At 44.9% G+C, this 27,500-nt stretch overlaps 4 protein-coding genes across 4 annotated transcripts in view; 2 read left to right on the top strand and 2 right to left on the bottom strand.

Annotated features, from left to right (window-relative positions):
• Nucleotides 1-2,522, bottom strand: part of LOC133110073 (NCK-interacting protein with SH3 domain-like) — a 14,515-nt gene extending 11,993 nt beyond the window's left edge. The window contains exon 1 of the mRNA XM_061219943.1: nucleotides 2,142-2,522. Coding sequence (XP_061075927.1) covers nucleotides 2,142-2,312 — 171 coding nt within the window. The 5' untranslated portion in view covers nucleotides 2,313-2,522. The remainder of the gene's footprint in view (nucleotides 1-2,141) is intronic.
• A 1,070-nt stretch (nucleotides 2,523-3,592) lies between these two features.
• On the top strand, nucleotides 3,593-7,267 carry ndufaf3 (NADH:ubiquinone oxidoreductase complex assembly factor). Its single transcript, XM_061220451.1, has 5 exons — nucleotides 3,593-3,743; nucleotides 4,667-4,862; nucleotides 5,978-6,044; nucleotides 6,244-6,344; nucleotides 6,451-7,267. The coding sequence occupies exons 1-5, from the start codon at nucleotides 3,655-3,657 to the stop codon at nucleotides 6,565-6,567; spliced, it is 570 nt and encodes a 189-aa protein (XP_061076435.1). The 5' UTR covers nucleotides 3,593-3,654; the 3' UTR covers nucleotides 6,568-7,267.
• Nucleotides 7,268-7,538: 271 nt separating this feature from the next.
• On the bottom strand, nucleotides 7,539-16,566 carry LOC133110379 (rab GDP dissociation inhibitor beta-like). Its single transcript, XM_061220442.1, has 11 exons — nucleotides 16,439-16,566; nucleotides 15,088-15,195; nucleotides 14,830-14,926; nucleotides 11,681-11,815; nucleotides 10,711-10,909; nucleotides 10,123-10,254; nucleotides 9,507-9,606; nucleotides 9,058-9,229; nucleotides 8,586-8,730; nucleotides 8,226-8,280; nucleotides 7,539-7,722 (listed from the first exon to the last, which is right to left on the bottom strand). Exons 1-11 carry the CDS (start codon nucleotides 16,478-16,480, stop codon nucleotides 7,582-7,584), a joined length of 1,326 nt encoding a protein of 441 aa, XP_061076426.1. The 5' UTR covers nucleotides 16,481-16,566; the 3' UTR covers nucleotides 7,539-7,581.
• Nucleotides 16,567-17,517: 951 nt separating this feature from the next.
• Nucleotides 17,518-26,075, top strand: LOC133110381 (transmembrane protein 43). Its single transcript, XM_061220444.1, has 12 exons — nucleotides 17,518-17,799; nucleotides 18,410-18,544; nucleotides 18,680-18,814; nucleotides 18,971-19,065; nucleotides 19,155-19,204; nucleotides 19,708-19,777; nucleotides 20,395-20,465; nucleotides 20,597-20,721; nucleotides 21,236-21,310; nucleotides 21,399-21,500; nucleotides 23,065-23,182; nucleotides 24,388-26,075. Exons 1-12 carry the CDS (start codon nucleotides 17,788-17,790, stop codon nucleotides 24,588-24,590), a joined length of 1,191 nt encoding a protein of 396 aa, XP_061076428.1. The 5' UTR covers nucleotides 17,518-17,787; the 3' UTR covers nucleotides 24,591-26,075.
• Nucleotides 26,076-27,500: the final 1,425 nt, after the last annotated feature.

The raw sequence follows: 27,500 nt of genomic DNA, 5'->3' as shown, positions 1-27,500 counted from the left end.
TATTCACAGAAATATACATATTATACTGAAAACGTTTCATATACAGGGCCCTCCATAATGTTTGGGACAAAGGCCCATCATTTATTTATTTGCCTCTATACTCCACAATTTATGTTGCTGTGTCCCAAACGTTATGGTGCCCTGAAATGAAGGGACTGCTGTCATTTCCATGGGCATTCATGCTCTGCTCTGCTCTCCTCCCACTCTTGGTTACTACCATAATCTGTACGGTTTCAAAATCCAGTGTGGACACCACCTCTGTCAGTTGACATGTCAAGACATTGTGCCTGACTCTATGCTGAAAGGCGTTGTACAAGCCCTTTTCAGCATTTCCTTTGCCTTAAGCTCCAGCAGTTCGTTGGAAAGTCTGACGACAATGCGAGACATGAGATGGGGGAGAAACATCTGATGGGGACTGTTCTCCCATGGCCGTTTGGGAAAACCGGTTCTGATAACGATGAAAAGATTTCAATAACCTGCCTACACAAAAAAAATGAATCAACCTGCAACTGGTTACAGTGCAACACCAATAAACATAACAGCATAAGGATTTAGCTAACTTACTACTTAGAATGTCTCCTTTCAGATCTCACTGTTTCAGAATAAATAGTGTAATAACAGCAATATTGTTCCAGAGGCCCTGACAATCTGCACATTCTTCAGAAATGCCTCAGTGGTAGCCACTTTTGGGGGAAAGGTTTATACAAATTTCAGTAAAAAGGACGGCCTTTGGTTTCACATTTTCTTGACAGTTTTCTGTTCAGCTTTCTGATTTAAATATGAGGTAATTCAGTTATCAGACTAAGCAGTGAATGTACTACACTTAACATTTCTAAGCACACAACAGTAAGAGAACCAAAGCAAGAGAAACAGTGTGAACATCCCGGCTGTTCATCGGTCCAGTAACAACATTAACTTCAATTTTTGTGTCCTGAAATCTCACAAGTATGTGCAGTTACTGCAGTAAGGTCAACGTGGCAGCTTTCGAAAGCTGATTGTCCTAACTTGTTTTTGTTTCTTCATTGCTCTGCATCAATAAATAAATAAATTCCATTTATATCAGGATCTTGTATCTTTTTTTTTTTTTTTTTAACAAGACCAGAGGGAAGACAAAATTGTTGTGTAACTGCATTTCTACCGGTTATGAAACAGTAACACGTGCGACGCTAGTGGATGCATGCATTGACTCGCTAAGGAGTCACACTGAAGGATGAGTACACAGATCCGTATTCATGAAAAAGGTGTTCATTGGGACAAAGAGGCTTTTGTTGGGAACACCCAGAAATACCCACAGACAATCGATCGTTATTCGCCATTATTCTGATACAAAAGCGATAAATGTACAATACCCCAGTGTAGAGCGGCATTAATGACACTGAAGGCCAGAATTGACGTTTTGCAGGTTCGCGACCACATCTAATGGGTCTGATCTCCCGATTTGATCTCTGCAGTCCTGTCCAGTGCGCGAAACGCACATCGTATTAACAGTGATTTCACACTGACTGTCATTTTGTCTGACAACTTCTTTATATTATTTGCCATTTTTTTTTCATTGATGAATATTGCCAGTTTGTGTCTTGCACCGAGACGCCAAGTAAAATGAGAAGAGTTAAGGTTGTTAGGGTTGACGTCAACATTTTGATTTTAGTTGGGTTTTTTTTTTTTTTTTTGCGGATTGAGTCACGCAGGAACACGCAGGTTGTTGCCAACTTGGAACAACCTATGGATAAGATCCAACCTGAAGCCCTGAATCAATAGAACATATTTGCGTCCAAAACCTCACTGCCTGCATCAATCGGGACAGTGGATGCGGGGAGATGGCTTGCTCCGCAAGGTTCGCTCTAGCCGGTTAGCTAGCTGACTAGCTAAGTAATTTAAAGCAGGTCTAAACGCAGTTAATATGACGGACACCTCCCCCTCTTTCCAATTCTGGCCTGTGGCACAATTGACATATTGTGAATTCTGTAGCACACCGCGCGTAAATGTTAAAACCACCTAGAGCTAGCTGACTCTGCAAAGCTAACTGCATTCCATCTATAGGCATCGCTTTAAATCAATCACAGCCCAAAGTAATACCTTCTGTTTGGTTTGCTATATGTACAAACTAATTTGACATAATCATCATAACGTTGCCGCTGTACCTGGATTTTCTCGATGTAAGATGCGGGTATATATCCAGTTTCCCCGGAGCTGCAGCGCGATCCAAGCCACCAGTGTAGATTACTCCGCTCCAGGATTAGGAAGCTTTCTCCGGCAGCGAAGTGGAGAGAGTTGGGCTCCGGCGATCGGAACGCGTACAGAGACTTATACATATTCTAACTTTGGCTGATGTTCTCAAATTTCGAGCAATTTCGCCGCTCTTAGCAGGCCAGTTAGCGCCTGGCTCTCGTGGCAAAAAATAGACCAATTAATTCCAGGGTGTTCTCAAATGGAATAAATGACCTAAAAAATAGACCATAAACACATTGCTAGATAGCGAGCTAGTTTCGCCGCAGCTTCTCATGTCGCTGTGTGTCATTCTGTTCTTCTTCAGTTTTGTGGCGGTTTGTAAACAACTGTATGGTGCATTACCGCCACCTTCTGAGCTGGAGTGTGGGTCGGGATATTAATAACAAACAACGCTGGTTTTGTTTAGATGGCCTTCCTCATATGCTCATAGGTTTACGCAGTAAATTAAGGAAAGTTATAAGCTTCGCAATTCAATGAGGTCTCTCATATCCCTACCTGTACTGGCGTTATTCGCACTGTTTCTTTGCCCCGCAGATTAATCTAAGTGCCTGATTTTGAATTGCATCTAGTTTTTTTTTTTTTTTTTTAAGGAAAATAACACTGGGTTAATGATACTGTACTTCCCCAAGTGGTTCCTCTTCCCACAGTATAATTCCTTGACAAATATGTACCTACTCTTACAGAAATCTATCCTTCCAATAACAATAATTTTAAAAATCCATCCATGCGATTGCCCTCTGATTCCTTTTTGCTGTAACTTGACAATCAGACCATGTTGTAAGACTACGGCCACACTTTCTCTATTTACCTTAGCTCAACTTATCTGAATATAAAATTTGATCAATAATTCCGTAGCAAAACGTTTATTTATACAGAAACGGTGGAACGCTGAAGATACTGTTGAAAACTGTGGGCGGACTGACTGACAGTACGGCTTGCTCAAACGGCGTCTGAGAAGGCGTTCTCCGACATAGGCCTACATCATTATTGATTCGGGTAACACCCCCGACACACCCACCAAACGGGCAACGCCTGTTGTAAAACTTTGCACACCGTTGGGAGAAAACATATCGTTCAACACAGAAACCATAGCAAAACGTAGCAAAACATTTTCAGATTAAACATGCCCCTGGTAAATCCCATTCCCTGGTAATGTCTTTCTAGGTTTTCTAAGGGCATTATTGAGTTCAGTTACAGTAAAAACATATTTAGTGTGTAATCTTAATTTACATTTTTGTTTCACTATTCTCCAATCTAGCATATGCAATATACTCTGCTGTGTCATCCAATCTACTGTACAGAATAGATCCTTTCTCGTTTTTAACTGGGGACGCTCACGCAAAACAACACACGGGGGCACGCCCCTTTCGGTACTCTGAGAAGTAGGCAATATAATCGGACACAGAGCGACTATCGGGAGTAAAAATGGCCGCCTCTACCTGCGCTCGACTGTTCTTGAGGGGCACGGCGCGGAGTCTACGACTAGCCTCAGCACGCTCTCCTTTGTTATTAAGGTATTAGTTATAATTTTACTACTATTACTTTTTCGCTTATTTATACGTACACTACTAGCTTTAATAACGTAGTTACCTTGGGGAGGTCATAATTTAGTTCATGTCCAAGTTAACGGTCTGCATCTACCTCAGTTATACGCTGCTAGCCAGCTAAAAAATAATGTTTTCGAGAACACAGAATGTAATTCAGCCCGAATTGGATTATTTAAATAAGTACACGTATTTTGTGCGATTTCACCCCAGATATTATTTTGATTAAGACGCTCTGTGACGAGGCAGTGTCTTCCGGTAACCATCTTAACGGGAAATTTCATAATAAAAGTTAGAACTGTCATTTTCTTATAAATGACTTTGTGGCGTTCGACCAACAGTTTTATCGGCATAATAACTCTACAGTTACAGGTTATTGAACATTCACAGTCTTCGTGAATAAATCTGATCAATTGGTCAGCCACTTGCATATTTGGCTGTAGTTGGTATGGTGCTGCAAATCTTGCTGTCTAGCCAAAGCAAAGGATTGTTACACGATCTTGTGACTCCACTACTGCTTAACCCCATAATTTCACTACTTTCCTGTGTTTCTGGCCCGCTAGCTACTATCCTCTGTGGTCTCCATTCAGTGGATAACAGTGCATTTCCCCACCAGAGTGTTGAATCTTACATTTAGGGCTCTCAAGTGATCGGTAGGAATGTCAGGAGGGGTTCAACTATGAACTGCAATACTGTGTGAAAATTAATATAGTGTGCAAATGTGGTACGTGAATAGTTGGCTGTTACCCGTACTGTGTTTAAATACACTGTTATTAATATCTGTAAGTGAACTACAGTTTTATAAATAGTTAACACTAACACTGTGTGAGTGCACTATAAAAATAGTTTGTATAAATAGTACTGTGTTCCCTGCATGCCCTCCCGCCCTCCAGCCTCCCCATGACACGGGCCCACAGACTCGGCCCGACTGACGATGAGCTGTACCAGCGCACCACGGTGTCCATCATGCAGAGGGAGCAGTCAGGCGGGGTGCTGATCTACAGCTACAGCTCCCGTGGGTTCAACATCGACGGAAACGGTGTGATAGGGCCCTGTGCCCTCCTGCCCCCCTCCATCCTGCAGTGGAACGTGAGTTAGGGGGCTGGGGAGGGGGATTGCAATAATTACATTACATTACATCTAAGGCGGCACGGATGGTGCAGTGGGTAGCACTGCCGCCTCACAGCAAGGAGGTCCTGGGTTCGAATCCCCGTCGGCCGGGGCCTCTCTGTGCGGAGTTTGCATGTTGTCCCCGTGTCTGCGTGGGTTTCCTCCGGGTACTCGGGTTTCCTCCCACAGTCCAAAGACATGCACGTTAGGCTGATTGGAGAGTCTAAATAGCCCATAGGTATGAGTGTGTGAGTGAATGGTGTGTGTGCCCTGTGATGGACTGGCGACCTGTCCAGGGTGTATTCCTGCTTTCGCCCAATGTATGCTGGGATAGGCTCCAGCCCCCCTGCGACCCTGTTCAGGATAAGCGGGTTAAGATAATGGATGGATGGATGGATGGATACATTACGTCACATACGTTACATCACATACGTTACATCACATACTTTACATACATTACATTACATCACAAGGCATTTAGCAGATGCTCTTATCCAGAGCGATGTACAATTAAGTGCAAATCAAACCCAGGGACAAATACGTTCAGGACCCCAGTGGAAAGTACAGTTCCGAGTCCTAGCATGATCACATAGATAGAACTTGAACTCTTGGAAGAATACATCAATTTACCAACTAGCATACCGTGGTTGGCAGCTAGAACACCCCGAGTACTACAATAACTACATAAGTGCTATTATAATCTATGGCATACACATAACTATACACAAGTGCCATTATAATCTATGGCATACACATAACTATACATACGTGCCATTATAAGCTATGGCATACACAAGGCTAATCATAGTATTGAGGTAGGGAGAGAAAGGTGCAGCCAGAAGAGATGAGTCTTCAGTCTGCGCTTGAAAGTGGTCAGAGACTCTGCTGCTCTGACATCCACAGGAAGGTCATTCCACCGCCGTGGGGCCAGAACAGACAGCAGTGGTGACCGAGACAGGTGCCGGGTGCGGGGGATTTGCAAGGATGTAGAGGGAGAGCGATGGAAAGATGTAGGGAATGGGAGATGGAAAGGGAGGAAGAAGCAATGCCTGTGCATCCACTTGTAAGCCTGTAAGATCCATTTCACCCTGCAGGTGGGAAACTACAAGGATATCACAGTGGAAAGCCTGGCCCTGTTCTACATGGTCGAGCCCCGTATCGGTAAGAAATGGCACACGCGCACTACTTTCTCAGGTAGTGCGACATAGTTCCGTAGTTTTCTTTCTCAGATTTGCAGATTTTATACTGAATTAATCACTTGTGGGCAGTTTTTTGCACATTTGTTATTTCAGAACCGTGTTGAGAGTTTAGTTGCTAAATAGAATTACAACATTCAGCAGTTATCACTTTTCTGTCCCAGAGGTGCTGATATTGGGCACCGGAAGTCGAGTGGAGCGGCTTGACCGAGATATTTTGAAGTTCATGAGAAAAAAAGGCATCGCTGTGGAAGTCCAGGACACGGTGAGGACACGCCCCCTCGGTGACATCACACCACATGATCAATCTGCTTCTCTGCAGTCTCCCATTGTTTGTGTCATGTTGGTGCTATGTGTGTTCCTTGCCTCAGCCCAACGCGTGTGCCACCTTCAACTTCCTGTCGAGCGAGCGTCGAATTGTGGCAGCTGGACTCATTCCACCTCCCCCCAGCAAGGACCAGGAGTTCCTCGCGGTGGAGTCAACGTGACGGGAACGAAGTCACAGGCAGGATGGACTTAATGCAATCACCTGCGCTCACATACTGGATTGAAGATTGTGCCTGAAGATTGTGGTCCCCTTCAAGCTTTACCAACCTCCTGGATTTTTGTGAAGTTTCTAAATTATTTCGTATCATTCTCATCCTCGGGTTAACTTTGCAATATTGTTACAGAAAAAGAAAGACCAATCAGGAGACAAGGTCGGAGTAATTGCACCTGGATGCGAGGGCCTAAATCATCACTGGCTATAACTAGACCACAAAGTCACTGTTAACCACCTGCTCTGGTGTAGATCACCTGAATGTAACGTTGCAAGCGATAACCATCCAGTGAGTTACCAGCAGATTTGCCAGCTTGCGTGTTGTTTCTTATCCCATGGTTAAGCATGCTGCTGTGTTGGTTTTGCCGACAGGTCTTGAATATGTGTGGACATGTGCCGATGAGGTTAAAGCTAGCCTTGGTATTTTCCAGAACCACTTGACAAATGACGAAGCAGAGCTGTAGTTACATTGCACTCACGCAGTCATGATTGTGTGTGCGTGTGTACTCTCTGTAGTTGTGTTTGCATGCATTGCGTGTGCGTTTGTGCGGTTGTTAATCCAGATGACAGCTCCTGTGTGTAATCCAGGTTTAATGTCCCAGTCAAGGTTGCCATGGCTGTCCTTCACTCAGTAAACCACATTAATCCTGCCTGTCTCTCTGTCTCTATCCCTCTCAAGATAAGCACTTTCATAAGAGCCAACATTAGTCTCAATTATTCTGTGTGTTTATCTAGCATCTCACACTCCATCATTTTTTCATTTCTCTCAGATGCACATTCACACAGTCAGACATTCACAATCACCTTCTCACACAGACACGCACACACACAGACACGCACACACACAGACACAGGCACAGACAGAGGAATCGGAGGTGAATGTACATTTATTGGACATTTTGTTTAAACCATGTTGTGCTTGTTTACCATCGTACATCATTCTGCAGGCAGTGCTGTGTGTCATTCACTCAGTCCGCCACGACGTGGCACTCTGCAGGCTGCTGAAGTTGAACTCTGACCCCGTAATGCGATGGTACATGTCCTTAATGTCCTCACACTCTGTCACGAAATGTGTGGCAGCGTCATAGGACCGGGAGATAAACACCTGCAGGGAAACACACGGCTCTCAGCTCTCCCACCAAATCCCGAGTCCTTACAAACATGAAACGCACGGCTCTCAGCTCTCCCACCAAATCCCGAGTCTTTACGACCATGAAACGCATTACATTACATTATTGGCATTTGGCAGGCGCTCTTATCCAGAGCGACGTACAACAAAGTGCATACCCATAACCAGGGATAAGTTCGCTGAAAGACCCTAGAGGGAAGTACAATTTCAACTGCCGCATAACTTATAAACAAACGCAAAGTAATTAGTTAGATCAGAGGGGCATACCTGTACACACCCAATGACACGAGTGATGGCCATGCTGTTATAACATCAGCATGACCAGAGGCAGTGTGCCCAAATGCTCCAAGCTGCCCTTGGTGTGGGAGTGTGAGTGTGTGTATGAATGGGTGAATGAGAAGCATGAATTGTACAGCGCTTTGGATAAAGGCGCTATATAAATGCCAACCATTTACATCCAGCGCGACCGTAGTCCTCACCTGGCTCAACCTCCCATCATCTTTGGGCACAAACAGGTCATCAATGGAGACAAATCTGTAGAGCAATCAGAGTTCATATAAATCAATGGTATTCTAGCTGGCTAATTACTCCCCTGCTGTGCAGGCCACAGGATGTATTGTAGTTGCAGTTGTGTTGTTATTAGTGTTTGTGGATGTATTGCAGTTGTGTTGTTATTTGTGTTTGTGGATGTATTGCAGTTGTGTTGTTATTTGTGTTTGTGGATGTATTGCAGTTGTGTTGTTATTTGTGTTTGTGGATGTATTGCAGTTGTGTTGTTATTTGTGTTTGTGGATGTATTGCAGTTGTGTTGTTATTTGTGTTTGTGGATGTGGTCATACTTCTCTAGAATGGGCTCCAGCAGCTCCAGGCCTGGCTTCACTTCTTTCTCTGGGTTATTGGTCTCCACGGTCGTGCTCACCATGGCAACATACTTCCCCTCCGCTGCAACATTATGTGTGTAAGACACCATACAAACGTAGATGTCTGTGTGGCAGGGGAATGGACAGAGAGACAGACAGACTCCATCAGTAATAATCTGGACAGTGCCACATTAGGGGGTGAGTATCATAGAGTGTAGCTAGCAGTGATAGCTGGGAGGTGCTTAACTGCAAGGAGTGAATTCCCCAACTGCCAAGCACAGAAAACAAGGGGAACAACAGCAGAATTGACACAACATTTTTTAATATATTTTTTTTACTATTTCCCAAAAGAGGCAAGATGTGCAATTATGTGTGTGTGTTTTGCCTACAAGTAACTTTCTGTTAAGCTGTAATGGAATACTTTATTTCATGTTAATCAGTGGTACAATACCTGACTTTCTGTTGACCTGTGTTTGAGGGATGATGATCTGACAGGAGTTGGCATCGTGAGTAGATCTGATTGGATGGTCAAGTAAACAGATAACCCGAATGACTCGGCTAACTTTCTTCACCCGATGGGGAACATAGCTGGGGTCACAGATCAGCTGCTTACAGTGATATACCTGAGAATCATAACGAGGGAGAGGAGGAGGAAATAGAAAGGGTCAAATTGAGAGGAGCAAATGGAGAAGCTAGCAATGGGTGCAAGAGAGAAATAATGAGAATGAGGGTAGGATGGAAGCAGGAAGAGGAAAGTGGGAGGGGTAGAGAGATGTGAGGTAGAGAGATGCAAGGCTTAAAGAGGAGAGAGGGGAGGGACAAATGAAAAACAGGGCGATAAGAAGGGATATAGCAGGTTAAGAAGAGGAGTAATCTGAAGACGGCCATCTTCTGACTCACCTGTCCCTCCGACTTCACTCCGGAAACTTTTCCGTTCTGCATCATGATCTCCTGCACCGAACAGTTCAGCATGTAGATTCCCCCATACTCTGCACTGAGTCTGAGGGAGGAGGATTATTATTATTATTATTATTATTATTATTCTTAATATTATTATTATTATTATTATCACAGTTACATTACATTACATTATTGGCATTTGGCAGACGCTCTTATCCAGAGCGACGTACAGTTGATTAGACTAAGCAGGAGACAATCCTCCCCTGGAGCAATGCAGGGTTAAGGGCCTTGCTCAAGGGTCCAACGGCTGTGCGGATCTTATTGTGGCTAGACTGGGATTAGAACCACCCACCATGCCTGTCCCAGTCATGTACCTTAACCACTACGCTACAGACCGCCCCTGCAGTTATCCTAGTTCTATAGGATTTACTGCTTATTCATCTCTGCTGTTTAAATGTACTGCTATATGCTTTGACGATTTTTACAAATGTATTTTCTGCCAATAAAGAATCAGAGAGAGTGGGTGAGTAAACAGAGGGAGTATGAGAGAGAGGGAAAACGTCCATCGTGCAGTAGTTCACACTGAAGAGGCCTGAGGAAGGTTCTGCGTCGTTACCGGGCGAATCCCTGTGGCAGCTCTCCCAGCCCGTAGATGGGGTAGAGGTAGGGACTGTGATTGAAGCGGGCCAGAGACTCTGTGTACAGTCTGATGCGTTTTATCGTCTGGAGGAAGGGCTGGTCCAAGTACCTGCGGACACAGCAATGCTTAGTTACCATGGAGACCTTGCCCAAATTACCTCTTGCCAGGCCTTCCTTGCAAATACGAATTTGTTATAAAATGACCAGCCTAGTTAAATAAATGTTATAATCGTAGTAAAAAAATAAAATAATAATAATAATAATAATAATAATACGAATAATAATTATAATAATTCCATTAAACAGGAAGTGACTGAGGACTACCATATATATATATATATATACACTCAGTGAGCACTATATTAGATAGACCTGTACAACAGCTTGTTAAGGCAAATATCTAATCAGCCATCATCATGTGGCAGCAACTAAATGCATAAAAGCATGCAGACATGGTCAAGAGGTTCAGCAGTTTTTGGTAACAGAATAATCAGTGATAATAAAAGAATGAGTGATAGTAGAAGTAGTAGTCGCGGCAGTGGTTGTAAAAGTAGTTGTTACTAACTCATCATTGTGGTATAGAGCCAGGGCATGTCCTGTGAATTCAATGATGTCTGGCCCAAGGTCGAAGTGGTGGAAAAGCTCCCTGGTACTGGTGCGTTTGGGCTCCATGTCGAGGTGGGTTCGCGGGCTGTTGTCTTCAAAGTTCAGCACAAACTGTAGCAGCTTACGGAATCTGCGCTTGTCAAACATGCCCATCAGATCTGACGGAGGCAAGACACATCAATCACGTGCTGGGATATGATGGAGGCTATCGAGAGGCAAGAGTTATAGGTGAGAGTTACAGGTGAGAGTGACAGGTGTGACAGACAGTTACAGGAGTGACAGACAGGTGAGTTACAGGAGTGACAGACAGGTGAGAGTGACAGGAGTGACAGACAGGTGAGTGACAGGTGTGACAGCCAGGGGAGAGTGACGGGTGTGACAGACAGTTACAGGAGTGACAGACAGGTGAGAGTGACAGGAGTGACAGACAGGTGAGTGACAGGTGTGACAGCCAGGGGAGAGTGACGGGTGTGACAGACAGTTACAGGTGTGACAGACAGGTGAGAGTTACAGGAGTTACAGACAGGTGAGTGACAGGTGTGACAGCCAGGGGAGAGTGACGGGTGTGACAGACAGTTACAGGTGTGACAGACAGGTGAGAGTTACAGGTGAGAGTGACGGGTGTGACAGACAGTTACAGGTGTGACAGACAGGTGAGTGACAGGTGTGACAGACAGGTGAGAGTTACAGGTGTGACAGACAGGTGAGAGTGACAGGTGTGACAGACAGTTACAGGTGTGACAGACAGGTGAGTGACAGGTGTGACAGACAGGTGAGAGTGACAGGAGAGAAAGACAGGTGAGAGTGACAGGTGAGTGTTACAGGAGTGACAGACGGGTGAGTGACAGGTGTGACAGCCAGGGGAGAGTGACAGGTGAGTTACAGGTGAGTGACAGGTGTGACAGCCAGGGGAGAGTGACGGGTGTCACCTGATGAGTGGATCTCAGCCTCTGTTGATGGGACCTTGTGAAGTCGTCCTGCCCGGTATGCAAAACTATCCTCCACCACCTTAAAATCCAAATACCGAGTCACCCCTGTATACAGTAGCATCTTCACGAACTCCCCTGCAAATACACATCGAGTAGTTATCTCTCTACTCCGGATATCAAGGGAGTTGTGTGCCGTATAGTTTTGAGTGCCACCAAACCATGTTTTTGAGTAAAACAGCTTCAAAGTTTTGTCGCAAGAGTTTAAGGTACAATTGTGTTAAAACATCGTTACAAGACCATTGTAAAGCCCTTCCCATCATTGACAAAGGCTCACTGACATGACTCACCCTCTGCCTGTGTTTATAGTCCTTAAATTCGGGTTTCAAAGTGTACATTTGTCGGGCCGTCAAATGTATCAAAACATTGTACAGCTGTACAGCAATTAAAGCTCATTGGTTGAAAAATGGTTCCAACTGCCACAGCCAATGGCATTCTGTGGGATTATTCTGATTGTTCGTGTCTCTGCCCAAATTGCACTCCAGACAAGCAATCACTGAAACTCTGTGTACTATGAAATGCGTACATTTTTCAAAATTCTAAACACGCTTGGATACAATATACATGAACCAAAAATCATTTGATCGCTGAACCAAATCACTTGTTCACAATGACTCAGCTTAACTTTCAAAGTATTAGCATTTCAAAATGAAATACACACATTACATTTGAAATTACTGTCTTTTCATTCATTATTTCTCAATTCAATGCATCTACAGTAACTACCAATGTAAAAGGTATTTTTTCATTCACCTGCCATTGTAATTTTTTGGTCAGATGTGAAACAGGTCAGATGTCGCCCTGCTCATGCCAGCAGAGGGGACATGTATCGACCACCAGCTGTGGTCTTTCTAAAAGTGGAGCCATAAAAGGTGGTGAGCATGAAACTATATTTTTGCTCTCAAAAAATAAGTAGGCCTAAATGATCTTATTATTTTGTATGCAGCCGCTTCCCTGTGTTCTGTTCGTATCTGATTCATTCGGCTCATGTGATTCTGACCTACTTACTGTTGCCATATTATTGTAGCTGAGTTTGTGCTGAAAACAAAAATATGAAACACTTTGGAAAATATTGTCTTTCCATCCATTACACTGGACAACTATAAGTAAGTGTAACATTACTCCGAAAGCATAGCTTTATGGAAATTGATTACTGTTCCAACATTCCATGTTTAGATCATGAATGTTTTAGGATAAATAAATTGATTGACACCAATTACTTTGGAACAGGATCAATTTTAGCACATTGTGCTATGTATGATATGTATGTTCTTTTTTTTCTTTTCTTTTTTTTGGAGAAACACTGCTAGCAGAGACTCCTCTGGAATAGCCCCTTTAAAACTGCATTTTTTACTCTTGACATTAAGACACACATACCATGAAAGCAGATTCATGGCAGGTAGCCACGGACGCAGCTGATGTGGTGTTGCTTGTGACTGGTGAACAGTGACAAGCTGGCTAGCCTCCAAATAATGCACAACTCCAGTGTTACTTTCACTTTGACAACTTGCATTTAAAAGCTTAAAAACTATATTTTTACTTTAGATTATAAAAGCCAAGATTTTGTTCTACAAAATGAAGATGAAAGCCTAAAACAGCCAAAATTTACATTTGTACATAAACATTGGTTTATGTGAAATTGGCCTGATAGAACGGGTCGTATATGTAAGCACAGCCCACACGCACACACACACACACACACACACACACACGTACCACACACACACACACACACATTATGTACACACACAGTTACACATCCTGCAATGTAAACTAGCATACAAATGAATGCAGTAAAACATACACTCAATGAGCACTTTTTTAGGTAGACCTGTACACCAGCATGTTAAACCAAATATCTAATCAGCCAATTATGTGACAGCAACTAAATGCATAAAAGCATGCACACATGGTCAAGAGGTTCAGCTGTTGTTCAAACCGAACATCAGATCTCAGTGATTTTGACTGTGGCATGATTGTTTGGCTGAAAAGGTATTTCTGTAATTGCCTATCTACTGGCATTTTCAGGCACAACAGTCTCTAGAGTTTTCTCAGAATAGTGCGATAAACAAAAAACACCCAGTGAGCAGCAGTTCTGCGGACGGAAACACTTTGTTGATGAGAGAGGTCAACGGAGAATGGACAGACTGGTTTGAGCAGACAGAAAGGCTAAACTCAGATAACCACTCTGTGCAATTGTGGTGAGCTGAAAAGCATCTCAGAATACGTCAAACCTTGAGGCGGATGGGCCACAACAGGGTAACACCACGTCGAGTTCTACTTCTGTCAGCCAAGAACAGAAAGCTGAGGCTGCAGTGGGCACTGGCTCACCAAAACTTGACAGTTGAATAAAAAAGTAACCTGGTCTGATGAATCTTGATTTCTGCTGAAGCATGGGTAGGTAGATGGTAGGATCAGAATTTGGCACCAATAGCATGAATCCATGGGCCCAACCTGCCTTGTGTCAACAGTCCAGGCCAGTAGCAGTGGTGTAATGGTTTGGGGAATGTTTTCTTGGCACACTTTGGGCCCGTTCAATTATCGCTTGAATGCCACAGCCTATTTGAAAATTGCTGCTGACCATGTGCATCCCTTCATGGCCACAATGTACCCATCCTCTAATGACTTGTTCCGGCATGATAATGCACCACGTCACAAAGAAGAAAAATCATCTCAAACTGGTTTCAAGAACATGACAATGGGTTCACTGTTCTTCAGTGTGCCTTCCCCGTCACCAGATCTGAATCCAATAGAACACCTTTGGCATGTGGTAGAACGGGAAATTTGCAGCATGAATGTGCAGCTGACAAATCTATAGAAATTGCGTGATGCAATCATGTAAACATGGAACAGCGTCCGAAGTAGAATCCAGTAGAAAGGGAGGCCCTACCCCAGATAAATAATGTGCTCATGAAGTGCTCAGTGAGTGTATATCTACTGCACAGAGCACGAACAAATTAATTATCACACACACAACTCACCCATGCTTAATACAAGGCCTCTCACCGATAATGGCACATAGACACACAAACCGACACTACACACTTCACAGTATGCGCCCGTACACACACTGGCCAGCATTGCTTTCTCACCATTGGCCAGCAAGAATTTGGGGATGAGGTCCACGTTCCAGTCACGCCCATGGCCCATGGACGTCGGAGGACCTGACACGTGGAATTTCTTATACAGCTAGAGAGAGAGGGAATTACGTATTCAACATAAACCGCACATTCCACAGACTGTAAAAACCAAACACATAACCTCCTCACATACCCAGGTCAAACGGAGACTGTCTAAATAAAATGTTTGCCAGTCACACAACTTTATTTTTAGGTGATATACTGTATTACCTCTTCCAGTGGGGAGATAGAGGCACTCTCTCCTCCATAGTATGGGTTGCGGTCAATGTGAAGGACCTTTTTACCACCCACTGACATTATCCCTGAGAGAATGCATTCCTGAAAGAGAGAGTCAGGTATGATATAAATGAGAAAGAAGCCAATTTCATATTTTATTTGAATGAAAAAACCCCCCAAAAAAACAAGCATCTGTTCTATGCTTTTCTCTATTGAGCTGTACCATGTCCTCCTCAGGACAGCTAGATGAATGGCAGTAAGAGCAGTCGTCTCATTGGCTCAGGCGGTAAGAGCAGTCGTCTCATTGGCTCAGGCGGTAAGAGCAGTCGTCTCATTGGCTCAGGCGGTAAGAGCAGTCGTCTCATTGGCTCAGGCGGTAAGAGCAGTCGTCTCATTGGCTAGAGGTTCATTATCACAGGGGGAGGTCTGAATATTATGTCGCTAATCCTATTTACAGTCTCTTGAGCCACCAGCTCTCTCAGTGCTCAAGGTTTGCCCCAGAGTGTGGAGAGTGAGGGAGATCCTCAGAGCCACGGCCTCATAACCTTACACCATAACCACACATATTAAATAAAAAATGAAACCGTTCCCTCAGAAACCAGGTTACGGGATCTACAGTAGTGTCCATTCCATTTGTGAAGTAATATTTTCAGTCCACAAAGTTTCAATTACGCACTGTACCACAATAACAAACAATTGTTCACAGAAAAGCCTTCACTTAAAATATTTAGCATGATCAAATTGATAGCTTGCAACCTCAAATACTGTAAATTCTGACTAAATATCATCATCACAATCAACGGACAAGTGCTATATATTCACACTCAGTGACCACAGTCTTCTTTTTTAGTCTCATTGTTCTTTTGCTCCTGTAGCTCATCCACTTCAAGGTTTGGCATTTGTGTTTGGAGATGCTCTTCTGCATTCCACGGTTGGAAGATGTGGTTGTTTGAGTCACTGTTTGCTTCCTGTCAGCCTTAAACCAGTATGGCTATTCTCATCTGACCAAGGTGTTTTCTGCAAACTCTAGAGACTATTTCAGGTGAAAATTCCAGGAAATTAGCCATTTCAGAGATACTGAAAACACCCCGTCTGCCAACAACAATCATTCCATGGTCAAAATGACTTTGGTCTGAACAACAACTGAATCTATTTCCCATGTCTGCATGCTTTTATGCATTGAGCTGCAGCCCCATGATTGGCTGATTACATATTTGCATTGACAAGTATAAGTCTACCCAATAAAGTGGCCACTGAGTATGTATATAGTACACACCCACACACACTCCCACACCCCCCCCCCCCCCCACACACACACTCACACACACACCAAGGCTGCTCTCACCTTCAGACCTGTGCCCAAAACGATGACATCATACTCCTGCATCCCGGTGTGTTCCAGGAGTATTGGTCCTGTTTCTAAAGGAAGGGCAGTTCTTCTGTAGCCGGCAAGGGACAACCAAACCTCCAAGAATGTGTCTATAATGGGTGTGTGAGTATCAAAATGTCTGTATGAGTGCGCGAGAGCCTACGTTTGTGTGTCACTAAGGTCTTTGTCTGCAGTGGGTCACGCTAGTGCATCTGCCCCATAGCACATAATCCTCTCAAATGTCAATCATGGAAAATGAGTTTATAGAATCTGGTGCGCGCGCATGTGTGTGTGTGTGTGTGTGTGTGTGTGTGTGTGTGTGTGTTTGACGGGGCAGAGTGTGTGAGTTACAGAGCAAATTGCACTCAGTAGTAGTCACATTAAGATCATGTCTGAACATCCCCTCAGTACAAAACATTTATACTCGTATCACTCACGATAGCTAAAATAATAAAGGTCATTTTATTCAAGTGGAAAGAAACAAAGTTATCCATAACCCATTGGTTAGTGAGTGATAACTAAATCCTACAGTTTATTTCTAATGTGAAAACTGCTCATTCTAAACCTAAAACCTGCTACACAATATTGGCCTGAAGAAATCACACCAGAGTTTATTCATAAATACAAGAATTATAAAACTATATTGGCCACATTGTCCCATAATTAAGGGGAAGTAGATACGGACAGCTAAGGCTCAAGAAGCTTGCATATGCCGCCTACTATATTCTCTCCAATGAGAATCTATACCTTTCATAAAGTGTATCCTGGGAGAAAGCCAGTGGATTAATTTGGTCTCTAAATAATCTCTGCCCTGCAAAAACACCCGGACTATGCAGGCTAGATGCGTAGCATAACCTACCATGGCCATATACCCCGATTTAAAGTGAGTCAGCTTCGTGATTTATAGGAAATCACGCAGTACACCCCCTCTGATTCCATCTCACCTCAGTGTACTCAATGCAGTATACCAGACTGTCGAAGAAGAAGCTGCAACTCACCAATAACTACATTTCCCAGAAGCCTCTGCAACGGATGTAGGGGACGTTTCAGGCGTCAACTTCCTTCAAGTTCATAACTAAACACATTCTAATTTATGTGTTTGTTTCTAGGATCCCTGTTTAGTGGAGCTGGGTGACACGTACTGTTTAAGAATATAATTTGCATTTATTCAGCGTTCAAGTGGCTACTAGATGATCGAATAATTATAAAATCAGCCGCGAGTTCAGTAACTTAGCTAGCTACATAAATTGTATTTTCAGTGGAGCGAGCGCATCTCTCTAAGGACTCCTTACAGAAACCAGAGTGGGTGTGGAAATAGCGAAAATATGTCGGAACCGGTACGGTAGGAAGTTTCCACTCTTGGTTTATAAATGGACAAAATATAAAAGCAAAACAAACAAACAAAAACTACGTAACAGTGAGATAGCCAAATAACCTCCACAAGCTATCTATCTTAATTACAATCAGTTCTAAGTTCCGCGAATGGCTGCGTCAAATTGCACACTCAAGTACTTGAGTTCTTGAACTTAACTTTGAAGTGCACTCGTTAACCTCGTACCTGGCCTAACTGGAGTTGCAAGCTAACGTTAGCTAATATGTATCAAAAGGAATCCATTGAATCCATTCTCGTGTTATAATATGCCACATTTCTGATATATTATAAATAATATGTTTAAAAGACTAGCACCGATGAGACGACACCAATGACGAGCCATTATGCATTTAAACGTGTGCTAATATATTTGCTCATTAGCTGTAGGCTGTCTATGAATCCTAGCTACCTTTGAATAAAAACTGGAATTCATTATTACATTTTTCTCTTGCATAATATGGGGGAAATGCAGTACTGCATTTTCTTGAACATAGGCTGTTCTGTTCAACTATCAGTGTATCGTCCTGACCGCTGTCATGACTTTAGCTGACTTTAGTTGACGTTTTTGCCAACAGACCAGGGACTCGCATACACGCGTCAGCAGCAAACCGAAGCCCGGGTTCCTGGAGCGCCTCAGCGAGACCACCGGGGGAATGCTTGTGGGAGTTTCTTTATTCCTACTGTCATTTTACGTGCTTTTCACCAATGAGGTACGACCAACTCAAACCGCTCTGTGGTTACCCTTTAATGTGTGGCGCGTGTGTGTTAATGAGGAGCGTGCCGTAAGGAGGTTGGAGTGTCAAGGGTCTGTTTGTGTGTTTAGTAAGTAGTGTCGCCCCCTGTAGGGAAAGGCGATGCGCATCGCTGCCTCTTTGGACGAGGGTCTGTCACTGGTGGTGTCCTTGGACCCTGCTTTTTCTCCAGAAGTCCAGAATAATAACCACCTAATTCATCTGTCTGCCCCACTGCACACTGCCCAGGTACTCCATCCAACGCCAGCCTTTCGCTGCCCCCAGCAGTTACATCACCCTGCTCCTACCACTCCTCCTCTGGCCCATGCACAGGCACACACATACACACACACACACACACACACACACACACACACCATTTCACCACTGTGTCTGCCTCTCTAGCCCCTGCACGACCCAAACTACAAAGTGGCCGTGCATGCAGTCAAGCTGAAGAGGCAGGTGGAGATGTACCAGTGGGTGGAGCACCAGGAGAGCAGGTGGGAGGAGCTACAGGGCCAGAGACCAATGAGAGAGCTCAGCCTATCCATGCCCCTCACTGCACCTCGTTTGTTTTCCTCTCCTACAGAGACTACGAGGAGGATGGACAGTCCAAGTCTGAGACAACGTACTCGTACAGTATGTACACACACACGCACACACACACACACACACACACACACACACACACACGCACACACACACACACACACACACATACACACACACACACGCACACACACACACACACACACACACACACACACATACATACATATACATATATATACACAAGCAGACACACAATTTAAGAGGACAGCATACTCCTACAGGGAGTACACACACACACACACACACACAACCTGAGGAGATGGCAAACTCGTACCGGGAGTACACACACAGAGATACCACACCGACTTAAACCTTCAACCACAAACAACCCGTCCTGAGATTGCATATTTCTACAGTGAGTACACACACACACACACATTCACACACACACACGCAACACGCATTCACACACACACACACACACACACACACACACACACACACACACACACATTCACACTCTCACACACACACACACACACACACACACTCACACACTCTCTCTGATGGCTCCTCTCCCTCTCGCTCAGACACAGAGTGGAGGTCAGACATCATCAATAGCAGGAACTTTGACAAAGAGATTGGGCACATTAACCCCAGGTAACATTCTCTATTCTGTATTAACATCCTCATGCTGCCGCCTTCATTTATTAACCAAATGTAGTCACTCATGTGGATAGGGTGGGGCACCATCCATAAGGCAGCCTAGCCACAACCCGTATACTGTACAAAGTGGACAGAGAGGGTGGGACACTATCTGGCACAGTCCACAAGGCAGCCTAGTCTCAACCCTTATACTATATGAACCTCCTACAGCCAATGATTTGATTATAGTTGTATTGTGGGTTCCGATTGTATCTGTATGGTCACACTAGGACTCGGAACTGTACTGTCCTCTCAGGTCCTCTTCGCACTTGTACTTGTGTTTGATCTGCACGTCGTTGTACGTCGCTCTGGATAAGAGCGTCTGCTAAATGCCTTGTAATGTAATGTAATGTAATGTAATGTAAAATTCCCCACTGTGGCACTTTCTGCACTGCGATCGCTGTGTCTTTTTTACAGTAACTCTCCGCTTTCCTCCCCGACATGAAAATATATCGGGAGGGTACAGCGTCTGCTCTCTTTAAAAATAAAGCGTAGGATGTAAGAACTAGCGTATGCTACATGGCTGAAATGTGAATGCAGGGTAACGGATATTCTGTGCGTCTCTGGTTCAGTGCCATGGCGGTGGAGAGCGTCACTGTGGTCGCTCCTGACGTCTGGGTGGGGAAGTTCTCTCTGTCCAATGGTAGGTTTACAGCTCGCCTCCGCTGCGCCTTCGTCAAAGTGTGTGTCTAAGACAGGTTGCATGTTTTTAGTGTTAGTGAGTGTGTAGAGTTTTGTGTTTTCACTGTATAATTTGTTTCCTTCGTCCCTCAGGCTTGGTGGAAAAGATTGACAACTTCGAGACGCTGAGTTTGACCGAGCCCTCTCCTGACCCCGATTCCTTCCTCACTGTGCATGGAGACTACTTTTACCACACCGCACACCCCACCCGACCAGAGGTCAGCACACTCACACACACACACACACACACACACACACACACACACTCCACACCCCACCCGACCAGAGGTCAGTACACTTACACACACACACACACACACACACACACACACACACACACACACACTCCACACCCCACCCGACCAGAGGTCAGTACACACACACACACACACACACACACACACACACACACTCCACAGCCCAACCGACCAGAGGTCAGTACACTTACACACACACACACACACACACACACACACACACCGTACACCCCAACCGACCAGAGGTCAGTACACTTACACACACACACACACACACACACACACACACTCCACAGCCCAACCGACCAGAGGTCAGTACACTTACACACACACACACACACACACACACACACACACACACCCCCACACACACACACACACACACACACACACACACACACACACACAGTGTGCAGTCTATAGCAGTGTTTGTTCTGCATGCTCAGTCTAATAGAGGTTTGCTCTGTATACCCAGGTCGGGGATGTGAGAGTGTCTTTTTCCTACGCGGGGCTGAGTGGAGAGGGATCATACCCGAAACCTGCTCAGTTGGTGAGTCGTGACCTTCCGCAAATGATCCGGTAAAGAATGCGCCCAGTGCGTATTGAGGTTATTTGGTCAATCTGTGGTCTCTTCACAGGTCAGTGTGGTTGCAATGCAGAGGGATGACCGGCTGATGCCCTTTAAAACCAAGTCTGGTGAAAAGCTCGAGATTCTGTACCTGGAAGAACTGTCCGCTCAGGTGAGTGTGTGCATGTGTGGGTCAAAAAACCAGGGTCAAATACTAACTAGAATGACTTTAGCCCTTAAAGAAAACATTTCCTGGAGATTTTATTCATAACAAAATTATGTTGTGTGCTCTACACCTGTTGTAGGAGGTGTTGTGTGCACTCCACACCTGTTGTAAGAGGTGTAATGTGCGCTCTATACCTGTTGTAGGAGGTGTTATGCATGCTGTATACCTGTTGTAAGAGGTGTAATGTGCGCTCTATACCTGTTGTAGGAGGTGTTATGCATGCTGTATACCTGTTGTAAGAGGTGTAATGTGCGCTCTATACCTGTTGTAGGAGGTGTTATGCATGCTGTATACCTGTTGTAGGAGGTGTTATGCATGCTGTATACCTGTTGTAAGAGGTGTAATGTGCGCTCTATACCTGTTGTAGGAGGTGTTATGCATGCTGTATACCTGTTGTAGGAGGTGTTATGCGTGCTCTATACCTGTTGTAGGAGGTGTAATGTGCGCTCTTTACCTGTTGTAGGAGGTTAATGTGCGCTCTTTACCTGTTGTAGGAGGTGTTATGCATGCTGTATACCTGTTGTAGGAGGTGTAATGTGCGCTCTTTACCTGTTGTAGGAGGTGTAATGTATGCTGTATACCTGTTGTAGGAGGTGTTATGCATGCTCTTTACCTGTTGTAGGAGGTTAATGTGCGCTCTTTACTTGTTGTAGGAGGTGTAATGTGGGCTCTTTACCTGTTGTAGGAGGTGTTATGTGCGCTCTTTACCTGTTGTAGGAGGTGTAATGTGCGCTCTTTACCTGTTGTAGGAGGTGTAATGTATGCTGTATACCTGTTGTAGGAGGTGTTATGCATGCTGTATACCTGTTGTAGGAGGTGTAATGTGCGCTCTTTACCTGTTGTAGGAGGTGTAATGTGCGCTCTTTACCTGTTGTAGGAGGTGTTATGCATGCTCTTTACCTGTTGTAGGAGGTGTAATGTGCGCTCTTTACCTGTTGTAGGAGGTGTTATGCATGCTCTTTACCTGTTGTAGGAGGTGTAATGTGCGCTCTTTACCTGTTGTAGGAGGTGTTATGCATGCTGTATACCTGTTGTAGGAGGTGTAATGTGCGCTCTTTACCTGTTGTAGGAGGTGTAATGTGCGCTCTTTACCTGTTGTAGGAGGTGTAATGTGCGCTCTTTACCTGTTGTAGGAGGTTAATGTGCGCTCTTTACCTGTTGTAGGAGGTTAATGTGCGCTCTTTACCTGTTGTAGGAGGTGTAATGTGCGCTCTTTACCTGTTGTAGGAGGTTAATGTGCGCTCTTTACCTGTTGTAGGAGGTGTAATGTGCGCTCTTTACCTGTTGTAGGAGGTGTAATGTGGGCTCTTTACCTGTTGTAGGAGGTGTAATGTGGGCTCTTTACCTGTTGTAAGAGGTAATGTGCGCTCTTTACCTGTTGTAGGAGGTGTAATGTGGGCTCTTTACCTGTTGTAAGAGGTAATGTGCGCTCTTTACCTGTTGTAGGAGGTGTAATGTGCGCTCTTTACCTGTTGTAGGAGGTGTAATGTGCGCTCTTGACCTGTTGTAGGAGGTGTTTGAGCGGGAGCACCAGGTGAACACCAGGCGTCTCTGGGCTCTGAGAGCTGCAGGCTGGGCCCTCATGTTCCTGGGCATCAGTCTGACCATCAGGATATTCCACACTCTGGGTAAGACCAGTGCTGATCGCCACCGCCATCGAAGAACAACCTGTCCTTGACTTTTAACGCTGCTGCGTTATACTGAGATACAAAGGAGCCCCACTTCCCCACGCGCACGACAGGATCGACATGACGAGACACGTGAAGCTGACACTGCACATGGCGTGAACGTAGGGTTAACGCACGCGAGACACTTTTGAGTTACAGGCGAAGGTGTCGCTTCTCACCGATCGCTAAATGAGACGACGCAGCTTAGGATTGCCACACCGTGAGACAGTGAACACCGTAAACGCCGAGTGTGCCCGACTGTAAATATTGTGCAATGACAGTCACTGATGTGACTTTGCAGAGCCTCCCCACACACTGGCTGGTGGTCACATTCCTCAAACGCGCAGCACACCTGTGGCCATCGGTCACATCACATCACGTTTACAGCAAATTACATCTCTGGGTTGGATAAATACATTCACTGTCACCGACATTCAGTCTGTTCTATGTCAGTTTCGGCCCGATAGGGATAAGTAAGTGTCAGTAGCATCGGTGCATCCCTCGTTTGGGACAGTGGAATTGGTGGTAGGTAATGGTGAATGGCTGGCATTTATATAGCGCCTTTATCCAAAGCGCTGTGCAATTGATGCTTCTCATTCACCCATTCACACACATACACACACACACACCAATGGCGATTGGCTGCCATGCAAGGTACCAACCAGCTCGTCAGAAGAATTTTATGGGTTATGAGCCAATGTCTCCCCAATGATGTCTGAGGTAATGATGTATTTGTGCATTACAGTTAAATGAGAGAATGTAACGATGCGTTTGTGTGTTACAGTGAAATGAGAGAATGTAACGATGTGTTTGTGTGTTACAGTGAAATGAGAGAATGTAACGATGTGTTTGTGTGTTACAGTGAAATGAGAGAATGTAACGATGTGTTTGTGTGTTACAGTTCAATGAGAACGTAACGATGTGTTTGTGTGTTACAGTTAAATGAGAGAATGTAACGATGCGTTTGTGTGTTACAGTGAAATGAGAACGTAACGATGTGTTTGTGTGTTACAGTGAAATGAGAGAACGTAACGATGTGTTTGTGTGTTACAGTGAAATGAGAGAATGTAACGATGTGTTTGTGTGTTACAGTGAAATGAGAACGTAACGATGTGTTTGTGCGTTACAGTGAAATGAGAATGTAACGATGTGTTTGTGCGTTACAGTGGACTGGGTTCCCGTGCTCAGAGAGCTTGTGAATTTGGGGCTGAAGATCTTCGCTCTCTGCGTGTCCTGCTCCCTGTCACTCCTCACCATCGCGGCCGGCTGGCTGTTCTACCGCCCCCTGGTGGCCGGGACCCTCATCGCCCTGGCCCTCGTCCCCGTGCTCGTCGCCCGCTCACGCACCCCGCCCAAGAAGCACCAGTGAGCCCCCGTCCCGCGCCGCGTTTCTGCGCAGATTCTTTACAGACACCAGATTGTCGCCGCCCGCGTTCCTTCACTCCTCTCCTCTCCTCTCCTCTCCTCTCCTCTCCTCTCTTCTCCTCTCTGCGCGACTGTAGCAGTTTCGGGGGGTCGGTGACTGGAGTCGCTGCGACTTCAGAGGAGTTCATGGGTTTTCATGAAGAGGTGTGGCCGTAGACAGAAACTTTCCGCATTAAGCACAGAGCTGACAATCTGGTTTTTCTAAAGAATCTGGGGGGTGAGCTGGGAGAAAGGGTGAAATCACTCGGATGTTCAGTGGCCGCTCTTGCGTCTCCAGCTCTTGCTTGCATTGGTACCTGCTCTTGATTTTCATTCATTTACTTTGATGGCATTTTGACAGACGCTCTTATCCAGAGCGACGTACAGTTGATTAGACTAAGCAGGAGACAATCCTCCCCTGGAGCAATGCGGGGTTAAGGGCCTTGCTCAAGGGCCCAACGGCTGTGCGGATCTTACTGGGGCTACAACGTGATTGCTGCCCCAAGATCAGTAGTGCCTGAGAAGTTTTAATCACAATCTGAAGAACGGAAATGTTTGAGAGTTTCAGTAAAGTTTAAAACCTGCAGAACCCATGAAGGAAGCGGGTATATCAGATATGCATTAGAATATAGCAGCTCTGTGTGGTGAGTGTTCTGGTGCAAAATGGCAGCCGTGCATCACCCAGGTGGTTGAGGGGAGTTTCCCCCTCATCACTGTAAAACGCTTTTGAGTGTCTAGAAAAGCGCTATATATATGTAATCTCTATCTATATGGGCAATCCCGCTGCTGTGGGAAACTCCAGCATATGGTACAATGACATCATACATTAACAAGGCAAGCTAACAATTACAAGCATTTGGGGTTTTTTTAATTTTTTTTTTTCTTGCCAGGTCTGTGTTTTGCATGGGAAAAAAAAACTAAATGCAGTGTTCACTTTATGCTTCGCTATCCAAGCGGGGACGCTTTGGGATGTACGCACAATGTACGGAACTACACCTCACGAGCAGGCAGACCATTGGGGGTAAAATCACAGGCACTGTTGTCTGTCCTTACGCTGTAAACCAAAGAAATGCTCTCTGACGTAGTGACTGCAGTAACGCCTTTTGTGAAATGAAGTAATTTGATTGGCTGACCACTGCACTGTTTCTACAGGCGTGACTGCTGGTGTGTAGAGACAGCAAGGTGGAGATGACCAACCGTTCCCTTTTCTTAATCCATTTTCTTGATATGACGAATGAGTTATTTGGGAAAGCATCCAAAAAAAGGTTGGGGTAGTATATTGTTTTTGGAGGTGGAACAGTGGTGCTTTGAGGCTCTGTATGTGTTGTCAACAAACCTTACTCCTTGTGCAGCTGATTAATCCACACCGCTCCTCATCCCCCCTTCATGTCCCCCTGCCCTGGACTGTGTGTTTTCTACTCTTTTTATTAAAAACTTGTTCGTAAAAATATATATACGTTTTATTTAAAATACCTGGGTTTCGCAGAGGATGTACTTCAAGTTTTAGGTATGAATTCTAAGGAGACGGTGCAAGAATGAACTTATTCATTGTAAATTCTGTCAAACTGAGCGATACTGCACACTGAGAGCAACACCACTGAAACCGGAGACTCGCAGCATGAATGTGCACGCAGGACCTCTAAGGAACGTTTCCAGCACCTTGCAGAATCCACACCGCAGTGAATTCAGGCTGCTCTGGGGGCAAGGGGAGGTCCTACCCAGCACTACAGAGGGTGTACCTAATGAAGTGGTCACTGAGTGTATATTATTTATAATGTTGGTAAATCAAAAGCAAATGACATCCTCTCTCGGGCTTGGGCTGACAGTGCACACGAAGGACGAGCCATTTTAAAAACCCATTCGGCATTGTCCTCTGCACAGTACAACGCATCATTATCATTGAGGAGCCAGACGACTAGGCCATTTTCATTGCTGTTATTTTGGGGTGCCACTTAAGATTGTACTATAAACTGTCATCATGCCCTGGTGAGCATTGCAGAGCTTCTTCCAGGTCATAATTATGTGTGGGGGTTTTTATACCTGTCCAGCAAACGTACAAACGTTACCAAGTTATCACACAACTGGAATACGCCTTTGGAACACCACAATCGGCACAATCCAGAGGTCACTAATACAGTACAGGCTGAAGTTGTTAAAGGTGATCGCACCGTGGGACTAACGTTAGTAATCGACAGAAAACATGGACTGAAGGACTGAAGAGGACTGAAGATGCTGTCGACGCTTGTTACAAAAAAAAAAAAAAGTTATACAACAGACAGTTGTCTTTATATGGCCCTTACCCCGTACACGATTCCACCTCGGCGTTAAGGCCCGTCCTCCAGGGCTCCAGCACTGCTTCCTGTGATCTCACGTTGTTTAAAAATAAAGACAACTCGTTACTTCTAAAAATAGGCCTGTATATAACCACCGCGCCGGGCGGAACATTTCAGAGTTCAGAGAGAGGAACAACGGAGCTGCGCACAAGATGGGAGCAGACGTTACATTACATGTTATTTGGCTGACGCTTTTTATCCAAAGTGACTTGCAGTTGATTAGACTAAGCAGGAGATGATCCTCCCCTGGAGCAATGCAGGGTTAAGGGCATTTTGGCATTAAGGGCAACCTTGCTCAAGGGCCCAACGGCTGCACAGATCTTATTGTGGCTACACTCAGTCATGTGCCTTAACCACTATGCTACAGGCCACCCAGACAACACCCTCAAACCACAACACTGTTTATCCCCTTCTCTGTGAATGCACTGATATTGAAACGCCATTGGCTGAGGCAATTAGAATCAATTTCCAATGAGCTTGAATTATTGTACAGCAACACACGGTTTTGGTACAGAGTGAAGTAAACCTGAATTTAAGGACTA

The sequence above is a fragment of the Conger conger genome, chromosome 14 (assembly GCF_963514075.1).
Source record: "Conger conger chromosome 14, fConCon1.1, whole genome shotgun sequence".
Lineage (NCBI taxonomy): Eukaryota > Metazoa > Chordata > Actinopteri > Anguilliformes > Congridae > Conger > Conger conger.
Note: the sequence above shows the minus strand (reverse complement) of the source record. Positions and strands in the feature narration are given on the sequence as shown.